General features: G+C 38.1%; 1 protein-coding gene across 6 annotated transcripts in view; it reads left to right on the top strand.

Moving 5' to 3' along the window:
- The window catches only part of MOCOS (molybdenum cofactor sulfurase), a 213,503-nt gene that overhangs the window by 185,391 nt on the left and 14,675 nt on the right, over window positions 1-13,437 (top strand). For all 6 annotated transcript variants that reach the window (XM_019613877.2, XM_019613876.2, XM_019613874.2 and 3 more), the window contains 4 exons: window positions 3,295-3,457; window positions 7,877-7,958; window positions 11,560-11,684; window positions 12,283-12,388. In XM_019613877.2, the coding sequence (XP_019469422.1) occupies window positions 3,295-3,457; window positions 7,877-7,958; window positions 11,560-11,684; window positions 12,283-12,388 (476 nt within the window). The remainder of the gene's footprint in view (window positions 1-3,294; window positions 3,458-7,876; window positions 7,959-11,559; window positions 11,685-12,282; window positions 12,389-13,437) is intronic.

Below are 13,437 nucleotides of genomic sequence, written 5' to 3'. Positions count from 1 at the left end.
ATTAGTAATGGAAGGACAAATTCAAGGATGTGAGTGTGAATTCACACCTGTTTAATCTCCTCTTTTAAGTTACATCATCTCCTCTTTACCTAAACTATGAGATAAAACTTTGTTTTAGTGTAGGAGGTGCTTGGCCTCCAGTGAAAATGAGAGTCAGAGTGCTTTGGCATCTGGCAGGATAAAACCTTGCATTAAGGTATTCAGCCTACTGCAGACTGGTTAGCTCCTACTGTATGCATGTTTCATGAACTTTTCCTGGCCACAGGACTGTCTCTGTTCAGTTGTGTTCCATAGATTTTGTACATATGGCTTAGGAACTAGAGGGCAGAATATTCTATTTGAATGTCTTAAATGCGTATTCACTTTCCTACAATTATTTTATTAAATGGAGAGAAGTAGAAAAGAAGAGTACCCTCTGTCCCTGACCACATTTTTCTTCTTTTTCCAACATAAAAACATATTTTAAACATGCATTTTTAAACATGAACATCTCTCATGTCAATGAATTTTGCATAATTACATTGTGCTATGTGCCCAGTAAAAAGGTTAGGACTTTAAACATTAATAACTTTATTATTCTTGCAGTAGATTTCAGAAGATAAAAATTGCATCTCAACACAGAAAACAAATTAGCTTTTAATCAGAAATACAATGCAAGTTCTTAGTGATCAGTAGATAAATTATATGTAAGACCACTAGCACTGTTAAACTTTCATAATTTAAAAGCTGTTCAGTGCTTGGTTTAATGTGCCTGAAAATTGTGTTAGCTTTCGTAATGACATTACAGTGAACTATGGAAAAATGCAGCCCAAAATGCTTTACAGAAAATTCTGAACAAACCAATAACATGTTCTTGGAATGAAAATATTACAAAAAGAAAAATTGCTAAAGAAGATAGGAGAATGCAATGTACTGGTTGTGCTCTGTGCATTGAGCTTACAGGTATATTTGAATGCTGTATGATTAGCTCACCTGCCATGCTGGGAATTAAGTTGTACACGTGCAGTAATCAATAAAAGCACGATGTCACTGTTCATGGCAGAGTACACAGTTATTTTCTTGTTGCAACTTTAATTATTGGAGCAGACATGCAATACACTAAGTTGAACTGTGGAGAGAAAGTAAGGCACTTGACAGTTTGCTCAGGACATTCATGAGAGGCATGGGACTTACTGCTGGGGACATTTGCGTATCATTCTTATTACAATAGCAGACAACCAGAGGAAAAACGGGCTCAAGACCTTCAGTCGTGTGCTGCATCTCAGAGTGGAGCCTGGAGCTGGCCCAAAGTTGAAGCAAAACAATTGAATGTTACAACTGGGTGCTAGGAATCACATTTTTGGGCTCTTCGTATAAATTTCTGCTCTTCTGGTTTATTAACTCCATTACGTCTTGCAAATCCCTTCATGATCTGTGTATATCCATGGCAGGATGTGCTACTGATAAGCGATCTTCTGTTTTGGAAAGGAGATTTGTTAGCAGGAAATTCTTGCAGTTCTCAGATGATCACCAGCTGTTCAAAATATATTTTGTAATCTAATTACAGGATAACCAAACAATACAGGCATCTCCAAAGGATAATTTCCAGCAAGGATAAAAAGCTGAACATCAGCTGATATTGCAGTGTTTGAGCTGTGATTCTTCTACCTAAAAAAAAAAAAACAAGGCAAAGGTTCAGATCTTTTAGGTGCTGATATGGTTCATAGAATCATAGAATGGCCTGGGTTGAAAAGGACCACAATGATCATCGAATTTCAACCCCCCTGCTATGTGCAGGGTCACCAACCAGCAGACCAGGCTGCCCAGAGCCACGTCCAGCCTGGCCTTGAATGCCTCCAGGGATGGGGCATCCACAACCTCCTTGGGCAACCTGTTTCAGTGCGTCACCATCCTCTGAGTGAAAAATAGTTGCTGGGACAATGCTGTTTCAGATGGCATGTCAGACCTAAAGATTTCATTTTTGACTGAGTTTTTATCCAGACTCACTTCAAAAACTGCCAAAGAGTGTTATAAATTATGTTGATATAATACATTTCTTTAATTTTTTCATGTATGTTCTGTATTTCATGCAGTTGATAACTCATATAGTTGATAGTGGGAGACTAGTTCAGCTTCAGTGCTCTCAGTTTCCTGTTTCAGCACATATTTGAGTGCCTGCCCTCAGCTCTCTCTAGTCATGCTCTTGGTGGCAGTCTGTTGCTGAGAACTTTCCAAAACCTGGAAAGGTTTGAAAGACTGGGGTGCTGTGGCTTCTTTTGTGTTTTGGAAAGAGCACATGCTAAACAAAATTTCGACTTTTAATTAATATAACCAGTGCTTTGAGCCATGCATCTGAATCTCTCAGCATTTTTTGCTAAAGCTGGTTTCATGTGGAAAGTGCTAAGCTTCTCTACAAGAATTCAACACAGTTCATCTGTAGTTAACTTTTCTCCTTATTCAACTGTGACTAGAAAGCATATGTCAGTGGAAACAATATGTTTAAATGCCCAGCTTTATGTTAAAATAATGGTATTAATATTTTAGCATTCTGAAGGAGAAAGCAGTTATTAATATCGCCCAAAGACATTACTAAAATTGCTCTCTTTTTTTTTCATTTTGAGATTACCATCTGTGTAGCATCAGTAACAGATGTTCTTTTCACCAGAAAAATGTACATGAAAGCAAGGACAATATGCCTGTGTAGGCTATTGGAAGAAAAGAGCATTATAGAAGCAGTGGAAGAACAGCTCACAGAGAAGATCATGTTTTGTTGCAGGAGGATTTGGAAAACTATTGTTCTCCTAGCTGAAACAGAAACTTCAGCAGTGAATATTTTCTCAGAAATAAAAATTCAAAAAAAAATGTGGAAGTTTATTCAGAGTTCTAAATTTCATGTTTTCTTTGCTTTCTGCTTCTTTTTTTCCTTAGTTCATACAACTCACACAAAACCTCCATTCTTTGTGAATTAAAGTTGTTAAGGGGAAGAGATTCTAAAAATACCTGAGTATAAAATTAAAAACAGTTTTCAGAGCATTTCATTGATTATTTACTCCATTCCCACAGCTCTGTTAAATCAAAGGGTGTGATAATATGCAACAAATTATAATAACTCCATTCTCTTCTGTCAGCTTCTTGCAGTCAGAACTTGATCTTTGATTCAGAGTTCCTGTTATAAAGGCTGATGTCAGCTTGCAAAAGTTTTTCTGATTTCAAGGAACTTCATTATTGGTTTCTTTTCCCTAACTTTTCAGCACGAATGTGTTAATACAACTAATATTTTCTAAACCTTTCCATCCTCTCCTGATGCTTTTCCAGGTTACAGAATGGCCGGTAGGAAACCAAGGTTTGCTGTATGACCGTAACTGGATGGTTGTAAATCAGAATGGAGTGTGCATAACTCAGAAGCAGGAGCCAAAGTTGTGTCTTATAAATCCCTCAATTAATCTGAAGCAAAAGATTATGGTCATTCAGGCGGAAGGTAAGTGAACAATATCCTTTTTGCTCCTTTGTTACTGCTGTTAAACTTGCATGCAGAGACACCTGTGTGCATGCACAGAAATACTGATTGCTGTGTATGCATACCAGCTGAACAGACATCTTCTGCTATCAGCTGCAGGTAAAGAAAGATGAGGCTGGAATAGCCCTGGGTAGTTTCCTAGCTTATCGTTGGGATAGGCAGAGAGCAGATAGCAAATCCATATGTGCAGTCGTAAAGTGAATGCTTCAGGAAGGAAACGTGATTTGATAAATGTGGAAATCCATTGACTAATCTGTCCCTCCACATCATGAAGGAGAGTTCACCAGCCTGAAGGGACTGTTACCGCTGTGAAGGTAAAGGAACAGGAGTCTAACATCAAACATCTTGGCCAAAGCCCTTCCCATGTTTTGCTCTCCTCTTTCTTCCAGCAGCTATGGGACTAGAGGGGTAGAGTCTTCAGTGGGAATTAATATGAATTAAGATAAGAACCAGATAGTACTAAGCTCAGTTAAATGCTCGCACTAGCAGGCATGTTTGGGCTTCTTTTGACTCATCAAAACCCTCTTTATTATCTGCTGAAGGAAAAAAAAAAGAGAAAACATTATGGAAAGCTTTATGGAAAGCTCCTTGCTACTTGGGGATACAAATTATTTTCCTAACAGTGCTATTAGCACTCAACAGTCGAACAGGTTTGTATTCCACTGAAGTCATTATTAATGCCAAGTTTGCATGTGGCTGAATGGTGTTTATCATTTCCCTTGTGTCTTACATTTACTCATCCTGTATGTCTTAACTGTTATTATTATATGTGCTCTCATTTTGCACAGCTAGAGAAAAACAAGGGAACTTATATTCAGATTTTTAACCCTTATTGGAACTCCATATGGGTGGTTCTGTAACTACAGCCTCTTTTCTGTTTGTACAGTACATTTGTTGTCCACTCCGATTGTCAGTCCAGCTAATTTCTTTTGTCAGGTTTGTCAAATGTACATTAGGGTATTTCTGCTATTTTTTTGAATGCTTTTTGTGTGTTCTAGATCCCAAACACAGTCTTGTTTTTATTTAGGGATTCCAATCCGGCTCTCAGGGGGCTCTTTGCCCCCCTCCAGGCACACGCATTCCTTTCCCTCTGGAGCATTTCATTATTGGAAAAAATTGTTTATAGCTACTTTATTTCAGTATGGTTTAGTATTCCCTACCCTCGCTATCCAACAAAATAAATTTGTCAGTGTGATTCAGTGTGACAGTAACTACTTTAATACCTTTTGCCAAATCCTTCCTGTGCTGAGACTGCTTCAGGTTCTTTCTTTAACCCCCGTGTGTGAGCTGTCTAACAGCCAGCCCTGGATGGACAGGCAGATCAACTGTCTGACCAATCCAGTGGTGGATCCTGCTGTCACTTCTTGTGCTGCTGTTGTCATGGCTGTTCCTTACTGTGGTAGAGGGAGGGAGTTTTTAATTTTGAGAAACTGCATCTCTGGGTTTTGACAGTTATGTTGGTAGTCTGTGTGGTTGTTAGCAGGGATTTCCTGTTCTTTTTGACGTGAAGGGTCACTCTCACAAGACACAGTTTGAGAAAACTGATGTTAGTTTAAATCAGCTCCCAAATAGAAAGATAACTTTTTATATATTGATGTAGGGTTGCTTCCACTGAAACAATTAATGATGGAGCTCCCAGCAGCTCAGGACAGGTGTCTTTATTTCCAGAAGTTGTACTGCTAGACCGAGAATCAAGGAGAGTCTTTTTCTTCTGCTCCACCAAACACATAGGGGCACAAACAGCACTGAGCTGGTTCCTGACACATAGAATTTGCTTGAGAATACGTTCCTGTAAAAGGCTAATTTCTCTCTTTACGTATTAGCTAACAATCAGCATTACTCTGGCAAGTTGTGACAGTTTGCCACCACATGGAGGGAGAAATTTTAAGTGCTGTGAAGGCCTTTTAAAACACTGGAGTAGAAAGATGCTTGCAAAACTGAACAACTAATTACACTTTATGGAGTTTATTTTGCCTTCAAATGGTCATGTGTTGCTGCCAATAAAAATAATAGGAATTATACAAATACACTGCTGAAAGAATGTACACGAATAGTTTGTATTTCAGTCTATTGAAATAACAGACCTCTAATTTTTCTCATTGACTGAAAATAGGAGCTATAAAGACTAGAATATTTTTTATATATTAATACTGTGAGCACATCTGTGGATCTTATTATCAAGCAAATGACCATGGAGAATGACAGCTTTTACAATTTAGTAACTGGCAATATTCTGCTTCTTTTTTTTTTTGCCTCAAGATAGAATAAAATTGTAATTAACAATGTTTAACTGACCAAAAACTCACTGTAAAATGTGTATTGTTCAATAAAAATGAGATTCACTTGTTTATAAAAGCAAGGCTTTTTAAAGCCCTGAGACTCTATTTTAAGAAAAGTTGTGAGTATGCCTTGTTTAGAATTTTATTTTAAAAGATAGTAACAGATAAGGACACACACAGCGTCCTTTCAGGTGGCTTGGAGCTAGATGATCTATAAGGTCCCTTTTAAACCAAGCTATTCTATGATTCTATAATTGTATGAATCAAACTTTTCCAGAAAGAATGATGCTTATGTTTAATTCTTTCAAAGTACAAGAACATTTGTCCTGGTCTGTAAGATGATAATAATGTCTTCTTTTTTAGGTTGTTGCAGGCAACTTCAGTGCATGTACGTAGGTTGTTCCAAAAGTAATGCCTCCTGTTCAGTTCCATGGGAACTGCAACAGGTACAAAGAGCATGATAACACTATTTGCACAAGCAAATTCTCAGCTACAAAACACTGTTTTTTCAACATAGTCACCACCATTAGCTGTGCATTTTTGCTGGTGATGAACAAGAGCCTGCATGACACACTTGTAAAAAGTTGCATTGCCATCCAGAATGTGGCTTGTCTTTCATGTCGCTGTTGTCACTGCTGAAATGTAGCACCTCACTGTGCTCACATTCACTGTCTGGCCTCCATCAACATTCAACAAGTGTCAGGAAACGTCAGTGGGTGCCATTTTTTGCATATGGAGGAACTCAGTGACACACCTTTGCTTCATACACAGTTCCATGTCAGATGCCAGTTTGTCGGAATGCACCAGTGCTGCCATCTGTTGCAAAGCAACAAAATGTAGTGGAGTACTGGTGGGAACATTCAACCTCTACTGCCATACCACCAACATCCACCTATGATATCATGGGCCAACATCATAAAATAGGAGGCATTACTTTCAGAGCAGCCCTTGTATTGCTTGAATATTTTATTTTTCTAAATGAACCTAAATTTTCCTCCTTTGTCTTTGCTTCTGAAGTATCCCAGTGTTGTTAGCTAAGCAGAGAATGGGAGTCTCTCTGTACTGAAAACTTGCAGGGACTGGAGCTATTAGCTGGGCTGTAGCAAATCTGAACTACATTTCATCCCCCTCCTTACAATAAAAAAAAATGATTTCACCATGCCAAAGGGCTAATAGAGCTTAATTCTTGTTTGTATATATTTGCTTGGACAAATATATAAGCAGTAAGTAATGAGTGAATTCAAGATGTGCTGGTATAAAACTGGAGTACTGGAGATCAGATTCTTTGTTGGTTTGTGTTGCAGTATAATAGAAAATAGTTGGATTCATTGCAGCCACATAGGCACACTTTGTTCATCATATAGGATTACTGCTTTCAATTAACAGATAGCAAAGCTGTACAGCTTCATTTTTTCTTTCCAGTACACTACAATACCTATTCCATCCCTTTCACTCCTTCTATTCCTGATACAAAAACTATGGAAAAAACTTTTAACGTATGTCATTACAGGGATTCATCTTGCTTAAGCTCAGAAATGGATACATGTGAATAGTTGCCTATTTGTGGTATCTACACATTTTATTGTTACTCCAGTTATTGTAATTTAATGTCACAGTGTATTTCTTTCCATGTACAGTCTATGCTTATGTTTTCTTTTCCATGCCCCCATCTTTCTGTTCACTCCATCCCACTGCTCGAAAAGAAAACACAGCAGTGATTAACCTCATCTCCTGATCTGCTAGAGAGAACAAAACAGTGATAAACCCATGCTTTCAGCAGAAGCCATGATTGAGGCAGTAATTCTGTGCCAGTTATATTGCCTGAGATTCACAAAAAATGAAGTTATTGAAAGCTGAAGCAGTGTATTCCTCAGTGTGACTTGGGTACCAAGGTCATCTGCAGCCTTTGCTCTTTGCATTATCATTTGGAGCCACCTGCAGGCAGAGAACATAATTCTAGCAAAAAGGAAGAGAGGATTTTTGTGGGACAGAATGTGGGAGGCTGCTGTGATTGTGAACAGGTGCAAACATGGCATTTTATTTATTATTGCATGATTCTGCATAAATGTTTTTTAATTTGGTTTTCTCTCTACCTATCTAGGCATGGATCCAATATCTGTATCACTAGAAGAAAACACTGGAAAAGAGGCTGTGATCTATGAGAGTAAAGTCTGTTCACACAGGTGAGTGAGAGCAGAGAGGAAACCAAGCCAAAAATCATTGCAGCAAAACTAAGAACATTATCAGATAGATACTAAGGGGCAAAGTCCTTTAATAAAAGTGAGGGAAGATAGAAAGCAAGAAATGTTAGTGAGGTAAGAGGCCAGGAGAAGACAGTTTGAGATAAGTAATTTGACATGAACAGCATGTCTGGTGGAAAACAGTAAGTAATAACATTAATGAAGAAGGCGTTAAATGGGAAGGTTACAAGATACTGATGACATGGCACTAACTTGAGTAAGAGAGATCTTTGTTTTACATTTTCCAAGGATGAGAAAAGGAAAGGATGTCACGACTTGCTTCCAAATGTCAAACAGAAACCTCAGCAGGACTCTAGAAATTCAGCTCATTCATTTGACAGTAATGATGCTGGCAACTTTGCCCATTTCTCACTGATACAAGTTTGCTAGAATGCTCTGAAGTTATAAACAGCTTTCCTTATATGTACAAGCCTTTTTAATTTTGTTTTGACCATCCATGTTGATTAGTGTCCCTTTAACAAGCCTAGGAGGATTGCAGGTGAGTATGTGAAATATGATCAACTCTAAATCAAAAGACATAGCACTTCAGTGAAATATAACATTATGAATAAATTAATTTCCTATCAATGAAGTAAGCATTTATCCATCATATTTTCTAAGTACATTCCAGTCTCAAAAGTTTTTCTGAGTGAGTGGCAGTGTTCCAAATGCCTTCCTAAAGTATATTTGCATTTATTACTACATTTGTTTCCACCATGTCTTTTGGTAACCCCAACTGAAAGAGTAATTTACAGATTTCTTTAGTCTTTTAACCAATGCATGCAGGTTTTTGTATTGGCTTTTACGAGGGTAACGTAAACAAACCATCAGAAGTTCTGGTCATTTTCCCAATAGAGCCATGGAGAAAATGATCTTTTCTTTCTTTTCCACTAGCTATTCAGATGGTGATAAAGAGGATTGTTCCCTCAGAAGTGTACTTTCCTCAGGTGGTGGAATTCACCCAAGAGTCATTTGTTTTAACCATCTGTCCCACTTCCCTTAGTGTTGACTCATCCCTAGCCTCCCCATGGTTAGCCCATCTATTACAGGTGCTGCTGTAAAATAGCCTAGGTTGTCTTTTTCTCTGTGTCTATATATTTTGTTGTCATGCCATTTATTACAGTATGTCTTTCATGTCAGTGACTGTGCTGTTTTAATGCATGAAGCAGGAAGTTTTTGTGGGAGACAGCTTAGAGTTCTGAGGAGGAAGAAAAGGATGAAGTGGTGGGGAAAGGGAGATGCAAGACAAAGACTGCGATGGGCAAATAAACAAGGCAGGAAATAAAGCTAAATGAGTGGAGAAAATTCATGAGGCTCCCCAGACTCTCAGAGATCCAACAATACTGATGCCAGGTTGCCGTGTTTCAACAAGGGAGCCTCCAGGGCCTAGAATTGAGAAATAGGAGCAAAACAGTGCTTTGCACACATTGGAGTGACAGGGCTTTTTAGTACAACATCTAACAGAGAGCAGATGAAAGTACTCATAGAAGCCAGTGTTAAGTTTATGGGTGCTGCAGAAAACTCTAAGTGCTCAGGGTTAGTGCTTTGCTGAAATAGGCAGGAACACAGACACAGTATCAAAAACGTCAAGGAAAGGATATTTATGATAGAAGAAGACAAAGGTATAGTTAAAAACATGGTGAACTGAAGCTGTTATAGGTGAATATAAGTATTCTATCCCTTGCGATCAATATTCAGGCTTCATTTGTCCTTGTTTCTTGTTCTATAAATTACTAAGCCAGAGGGACCAGCTGTAAGGCACTGAAGCTGCATGACATAATAGTGCAATGAGTTGGGAGCTCAAGGCAGACAGCAAGTAAAACTGAGGACAAGGCCCTGCTTTATAAATTGTCTGACATGTTGCAAATGAAATTTAATATTGACAGATGTAAAGTAATACTTGACAAAAATAAACACAAACAGAAAATGAATGGACTTGAACTACAACAGAAGAACTTTGAAAAGGACCTTGAAGAGACAATGGTTCTTGCTCAGAAAATGGTCTGGCAATAAGTGAAAGCAATTTGAAAACCTTGGAGTCTTGAAATACAAAAACCACATGGTGACATTTGATGAAATATTCAGAATGCTGTGCGTCTCTACCTCAGCTATTGTGAACTCAAAAGAGAAAGCAAATAAAAAAGAGGGCCAAATTTTCATCCTGATTTATGCAGTATTAAGTTCCAGCAGGCAGCTAAGCAGTTGGCTCAGCAGAAAATTGAAATACCCCTAGCACCTCTGTTTGGGTGGGAAAAACTATTTGGGGAATTTGTTTCACCTGTACTGTGATCATGAAAGATTCGTATCTTCTCATTAGCTGCCTTCTCCCTAACACAGTGAGCAGTGAGGACACAAGAACTTCTTACTTCAGGTTATGAATATCATGTGGAGATTCACCTTTTGTCCCCAGTTCTAGCCACAGTGCCACGGTACCATTTTTTCATTTCAGCTTTAGGACATCATTGACTAAAAGCAGCAGGTGGGCATCTGTCCAGTCTCAGACTGGGGAGACAGATGCTCAGCTGCATCTCAGTAAAAATTCAGATCAGCAGCTGAAGGCGTATCTGATCCCTGCAGGATTATAAAATCTCTTGATATCACTTTCCCTGGCTTTCTACCTGTCTAACTTGATTGAACACACAGAACATTTCATAAAGCCAAGCCAATTCCTCTCTCAGTCTTAGGGCTTAGCATCTTTTACCATGTGGAACTGTTTTCCTGTTTCACAAAGAAGAGAGTCACCATTCAGCTTTTTTTGTCTGGGTAGGAAAGCAAGGTGAGCACAGGACCATTGCTACTTCACTTTCTTTATTACAAGAATCTTGCCTAGATGGTCATGAGAATCTACATTCCTTTCACCTATTCATGCCACTTGACAGTTAGACATCAGTCAAAATGTAGTTAAAAAAACACACCTGGAGTAAGAGTCATCCCATCCTGAGATCTGATATAGATGCAAAGTACTTATCTCTATTTTCTGTGAGAGAAACCCAGACAACTAGCTAAAACTAGGTGCACCGCTTTTAGACGATTGAAATTAAGATGACTCTGGGCCGAGGATGCTAATTGCAAATAGGTCTGATCTCTGTACTTTCTGAAATGAGTAGTGATCTAAAAACCCTTCTAGTAGAGTTTAGATCCAGGTAAAGAAGGCAAATCTTGTGTAACTCACTAGTCAGATTATTAGTAATAGGAACCATCTTTAGGTTGAGAAAAACTGCTACATGGGTTCTACTAGTGGAGTAAAAAGCACATACCAGTGAGTAACTTTTTCATAATTTACTGTAATGCTTTATTATGGACTACCAGTCACTGTACCTCAGAGTCATTGTCTTGAGCACTGCAATTACATAATAGTTTATTCTGCAAAAATTGCTGGTCTGATACTAAATTAGATCTCATGAATATTAAGACTAACAGAGTAAAGCTGAGGAAATTGGGAAATAAAATTATGCAGAATAAGCATCTTTGTTATTTGTCTTCAGTTTTGCAAGTTAATGTTTTGGTGATCAAATTTTGTAAAGTCCCTCCATTCTCATGATAGGGTGAAAACATATGACTGTGGAGAAAGAACTGCTGGCTGGTTCTCTACATTTCTTGGCCGTCCGTGTCGCTTGATAAGACAAAGTCCAGACAAGAAAAATGACACGCAACACAAAAATACAAAAGGTTTGTTGTCAATCTTAAAAAAAAAATGTGGTCCTCACTTAGTAAATATGGAGTCATTGACTTCACACTGAGTATAAAATTTCCTTGATAAAAGGGGAAAGAGTCATGAGATATTGATCTAGCAAGCTTCTACGGGTACATTTATACCTGTACTCTGCTTTTGCTGCCCTTCTCTTGCTTTCATCTGATGAAAATGTACAAATATCTCCGTCTTTCTTTTTTATCATCACTATAATGATTTTATCTGGAAATCCAATGATCATTTTGAGAAATGGTGATGAAAAATCTATAAAAAATGCTTTTTATACTTTTTTTTAAATAAAAGCAATCAAATTGAAAGAGCACTGAAAATCCATAGATATTGCTGTTGTAAATGATTTTAAAACTGGTAAAATCTCGGCTGTACGTCAGTTTCTAAATGCACTGTATCATTACAATTTGCAGTTTAGAGAGGATTCCTGGAATCTTTCCTTACTGTCTGGAGCCCGGTGGGAAATATTTTAATGAGAAAGAATAAGAGGTCAAAGGAAAAATGAGACTGCTATTATAGTCTTCCTGATTATCCATCATTGTATAATATAGGATTGATTTTTGGTAGGTCTGACATGTGCTACAAGCATCTCGCTCTCTCTTGTGAATGAAGCTCAATACCTCCTGATAAATGCAGCCAGCATTCTGCAGCTGAAAGAACATGTTGCTCCAAGGTAAGATTCTTTTGTCTTCAAATATCTTTCAGCTGTCCTGAATTTCCAGAATCTTGCCAGAAGGTACCAGTATAATTGTTTTATCTCAAAATTTAGAGGCACGTACTTTTCAATATTGAACAAATATATAGGTACTAAACTACTATAATTACTCACTCCTGAAATGCTTCTGAAAACTTGAGTTAAATACTCAGATATAAACTGCCTACCAGTCATCTTCAGGAGAACTTTAACAAACCTCTTGACAGTTGATCTGATGCTAGGGGACCATTAGGAATCAATCAACCTCTGTTTGTGGAATGAATGTGGATAAGTTAGTTTTCCTTGACATAAGTAACCTGTTAGATGAAAATATAAAGTCTTGTTACTTACTGAAATATTTCTTCCTATAGGAAAGCTTCAAATTTAGAGAAACATTCACAATAGAAATATTTTAGAACTGTTGCAAGACTGTGCTTACTTTGTTTATTTATTAAATTTTATATTACTGTACAAAAGTGAGAGATAAAGGCAGCAAACAAAACACTTCAGCTAGACTGGGATTTAAAGTTAAGACACCCAGTGCTAATTATATTTTCATAAACTGAAACTATTTCTTGAACATAACGGAGGATGGGCTGGAATTCCATTGTTGTTTTTACTTTCATTCTTCCTTACCACATTATGTTTATTCTTTGAGCTCATGTCCCCCTTTCCTTGTCTCACCAAACTATTGTGTCTGCTTGGACACATCTTCTTTCCCTGTAGTCACCCACATACATGTCTCTCTGCACTGAAATTCTTGTTTATAGAATCATAGAATGGCCTGGGTTGAAAAGGACCTCAAAGATCATCTAGTTTCAATCCCCCTGCTATGTGCAGGGTCACCAACCAGCAGACCAGGCTGCCCAGAGCCACATCCAGCCTGGCCTTGAATGCCTCCAGGGATGGGGCATCCACAACCTCCTTGGGCAACCTGTTCCAGTGCATCACCACCCTCTGCATGAAATACTTCCTCCTAGTATCTAACCTAAATCTCCCCCGTCTTAGTTTAAAGCCATTCTCCCTTG

The sequence above is a fragment of the Meleagris gallopavo genome, chromosome 3 (genome assembly GCF_000146605.3).
Source record: "Meleagris gallopavo isolate NT-WF06-2002-E0010 breed Aviagen turkey brand Nicholas breeding stock chromosome 3, Turkey_5.1, whole genome shotgun sequence".
NCBI classification, from domain to species: Eukaryota; Metazoa; Chordata; class Aves; order Galliformes; family Phasianidae; genus Meleagris; species Meleagris gallopavo.
This window is presented reverse-complemented; position numbering and strand designations above follow the sequence as displayed.